The following is a 3,280-nucleotide window of genomic DNA, read 5'->3' as shown; positions in this document are numbered from 1 at the left end:
CCCTAGATTAGCGTGCTCATGGGTTCCTATAGGCCCTATAGCCTCAAGGTTGAAGATGTATGTGTTCATTTTACAATTGTGTTAACCTCTAGAATTTCATGCTACTTCCACACATCTTCCTAGAATTTTATACACTCTTTGATATAATTATGTATAATTTGATTTTAATCCTTATTATTTTTGAGTTTATGTAGTTTACTCTTGTGAAAGGTTATTTTGGTCCAAGAATTGAAGTTTCAAGTCATTTGGAAATGCTAATATTTTCACCTTAATATCGCCACTGAAAGTCTAATCTATTAATATATATATTATTTTACAATAATAATAAACAAATTCAATCTAGCTCAATGGCAAGAAGATTGGACATGAAAGGAGGTGGTCACGAGTTCGAATCTTGAAGAAGACACACTTAAGGTGAAAATATTTGAGTGGTGACGTGGCATGAGAGTGGTGATGTGGCAATGATGTGAAGGTGGCTGACGATGACATAGAGGTAGCTAGTGATGACGTGACGTCCAGTCAGTGATGATGTGGCGACTGGCAGTGATGAGGTGGAGATGGTCAGTGATGATATGGCATCATTAAAGCCAATTTTTCTTAGGCATCATTTTCAGTGGCGACAAAAAAGTCACCACTGAAAGTCACTTTTCACAACGATAGTTTGTTGCCACTAAAAGTTCTTTTAGCAGTGACAATAAGGTCGCCGCCAAAAGTAACTTTCAGTGGCGACAAATGTCGCCGCTGAAACTTCTAAAAGTCACCGCTAAAAGTATCTTTCAATGGCAACCTTTTAGTCATTGCTGAAAGTTTTCAACCACTATCACTATGGCAACGACTTAAGTCGCCGCTTCATTCAACCATACAGACATGTTTCTTCATGGATTATGGATATATATGGCGGGAATTCTGCTAATTATTTTATCAAGTGTTTGATGGTATAAATTGTGGTTCCTTGGGGAAAAACAATAATATAGATTGTGGCTAGTGAGAAGGATGTATAAAAATGAAACATAATATATAATAATTGCAAAGCAAGATTACAGATTATTGAACTCTTATTATTGTAATATATATATATATATATATATATATATATAAGGAGATAAGAAGAAAGAAGTGGGTCTTATCCTATTTATTAGCACATGAGTCTAAGATAGGGGGCCAGCTTCACTCCTCTATCCCTTTCTTTGAGTTCATCATAAAGTACCCCAAGCAACACTATAAAAACACTAAGAAAGAACTTATAATGATGAAACTTATTACCTACCTCCAACCCTACTTATAAAGGAACAAGTTCTAGTTAAAACTTAACTACAACTTATTTCTCTTGAAAAGGCTCAAGAGGTAGTATTTATTTTATTTCTCTCTTACTCATCTCCCCTAAAGCACATCAAGCTGAAACAGTATTTGAAGGGTGATCAACACGCAAGAAGTCAAGCGCTTCACCAACTCTCATATTTTTGGCCCAACGAGACTCAATGTAACGTTCGAAAGTGAAAGGCATAAAGAGAGGGGGGTGGTCTGCGTCCACAAACTCTTTTGCAACTTCAACATCCCTATGCCTTGGTGCTTGCAAACTTGCCACTACTGAAATTCTGGTCCTTCCTTCCTTGCATAGCACACGATGATGCACACCTGGAAACCTTCCATTACTCCACACCTACATCATTCATTTAAAATAATAATAATCATTTTCTAACCAAATCTACAACGTAGAGAAGCATGTGAATAAGATAATGGCTTTATGGCCCAGTGACATGTAATCTACCCTTCATGGCAGAAGGTCAAAGGTTCAACCTCAAGTAACTACTTACCTCTTATAATTCAAAGGGAAGCATGTTAATAAAACATAGATTCACAATCATGAAGTGTAATGCAAATTAAAGAGAGATAGAGAGAAAAGTGATGAATGGCATAAAAGAGGAAATATATGGATGTTAAGTGAAGAGAGATTAATTTACATGAGCAACATCCCCGAGATTAACAACGAAGGTGCCAGATAAAGGAGGGACTGGAATAAAGGAACCAGAGGGAAGGTGTAAGACTTCAAGACCATCAATAAGGTCATCATCTTGAACAACTGTGAGAAACCCTGGATCAGTGTGCTCATGGACTCCTGAGAGTCCTACAGTCTCAGGGGTGAAGCTATATTTGTTCATCTTAAAATTGCATCGCCAGTCTTGAAAATCAACGGGTTCTGATAACCCCACAACACATTCCTTTATCTTTCTGGCTATGTCCACCGCTAGTTCTTGAATTGCTTTCCCATATGCCTTCATGATTTCCCTGCATGCATTATATGATCTAGTCAACAATTATATTTCATTTTACATAGAGTGATTAGTATTTGTATACTAACTTGTCATGAGGGGATGCATCCAACTGAGAGCAGAAAGTATCGATATCAAGAGAGGATCCAAAGTCATGAAAACCCATATTTTCATAGAGTGGATTTATAGGAAGATATGTGTAGCCACTTCCCTTAACAACATCAGCATTGCGTTTCTTGATCTCTCTTGGACGATCATGCAAACACGTTGCCACCTTCTTCATCTCCTCCATTAAGCTCTTGGGTAAGCTATGGTTTACCACTCTGAAACATCCCCATTCATCGCATGCCTCTCTTAGCTTCTTGTACTCCTCTTCATCTGGAAATTTCTGCATGTCGATCATTGGGATGCTCAAGATCACGCCCGTGCTCATGTTCACCATTTCTTTATTTTGTCTGAGTAGCTGGAGGAAGAATGGTTGAGATGTACTTGTTATTTGTTCATAGCTGAATCGCTAGGACGTCTTATTTATGGTTGAAACCCTTTGTAATTTTTGGAAATCTTGACGTGGTATTTCTATCCCATATTTTAAATTTCAAATACTTTGTATGGTGCTGAATAAAATTATTCAATGTATATGTCATTAATGATTCAATGTATTTCAAATATTTTTATGGACGCAATGATTCTAGAGAAGCCAATTATTTGGGCTTCCAGAACATGGCATGTAGACCGGAGAGAATGAACATCAATTCAGGCCATCTGGATTGATTTTAAATGGTCCAGGTTTAATAGAAATTTTTTTTTATATTTTAAATAATTTTTTTATCTTAATAGGTTACAACATTTAAAATAAAAATAATCTTATAACTAATTTTCTTAAAAAAACAAATTCATCATTAAAAAAATTGTAAATTAAAAATTTTAAATCTTAACCATCCATATTGAATTTTGAATAATTTTGATTACATTTGGTGATGAGCACTATGTATTAATCATTGTGAAATGAA

At 35.8% G+C, this 3,280-nt stretch overlaps 1 protein-coding gene across 1 annotated transcript; it reads right to left on the bottom strand.

The window, feature by feature from the left end:
- Positions 1 to 1,390: 1,390 nt before the first annotated feature.
- LOC114743451 (2-oxoglutarate-dependent dioxygenase DAO-like) lies at positions 1,391 to 2,712 on the bottom strand. Its single transcript, XM_028931660.1, has 3 exons — positions 2,360 to 2,712; positions 1,962 to 2,286; positions 1,391 to 1,660 (listed from the first exon to the last, which is right to left on the bottom strand). Exons 1-3 carry the CDS (start codon positions 2,710 to 2,712, stop codon positions 1,391 to 1,393), a joined length of 948 nt encoding a protein of 315 aa, XP_028787493.1.
- Between the last annotated feature and the right edge of the window lie 568 nt (positions 2,713 to 3,280).

This window comes from Neltuma alba, unplaced genomic scaffold (genome assembly GCF_004799145.2).
Source record: "Neltuma alba isolate B1F8T4 unplaced genomic scaffold, ASM479914v2 tig00004030_pilon, whole genome shotgun sequence".
Taxonomy (NCBI): Eukaryota; Viridiplantae; Streptophyta; class Magnoliopsida; order Fabales; family Fabaceae; genus Neltuma; species Neltuma alba.
Note: the sequence above shows the minus strand (reverse complement) of the source record. Positions and strands in the feature narration are given on the sequence as shown.

Excerpts from the sequence above, each read along its gene's own strand:
- LOC114743451 (XM_028931660.1), bottom strand. The coding sequence starts at position 2,712 with ATGGTGAACATGAGCACGGGCGTGATCTTGAGCATCCCAATGATCGAC. Across the intron at positions 2,287-2,359 it reads GATGCATCCCCTCATGACAA|GGAAATCATGAAGGCATATG; the intron begins GTTAGTATACAA and ends TAATGCATGCAG. Across the intron at positions 1,661-1,961 it reads ATCTCGGGGATGTTGCTCAT|GTGTGGAGTAATGGAAGGTT; the intron begins GTAAATTAATCT and ends TGAATGATGTAG.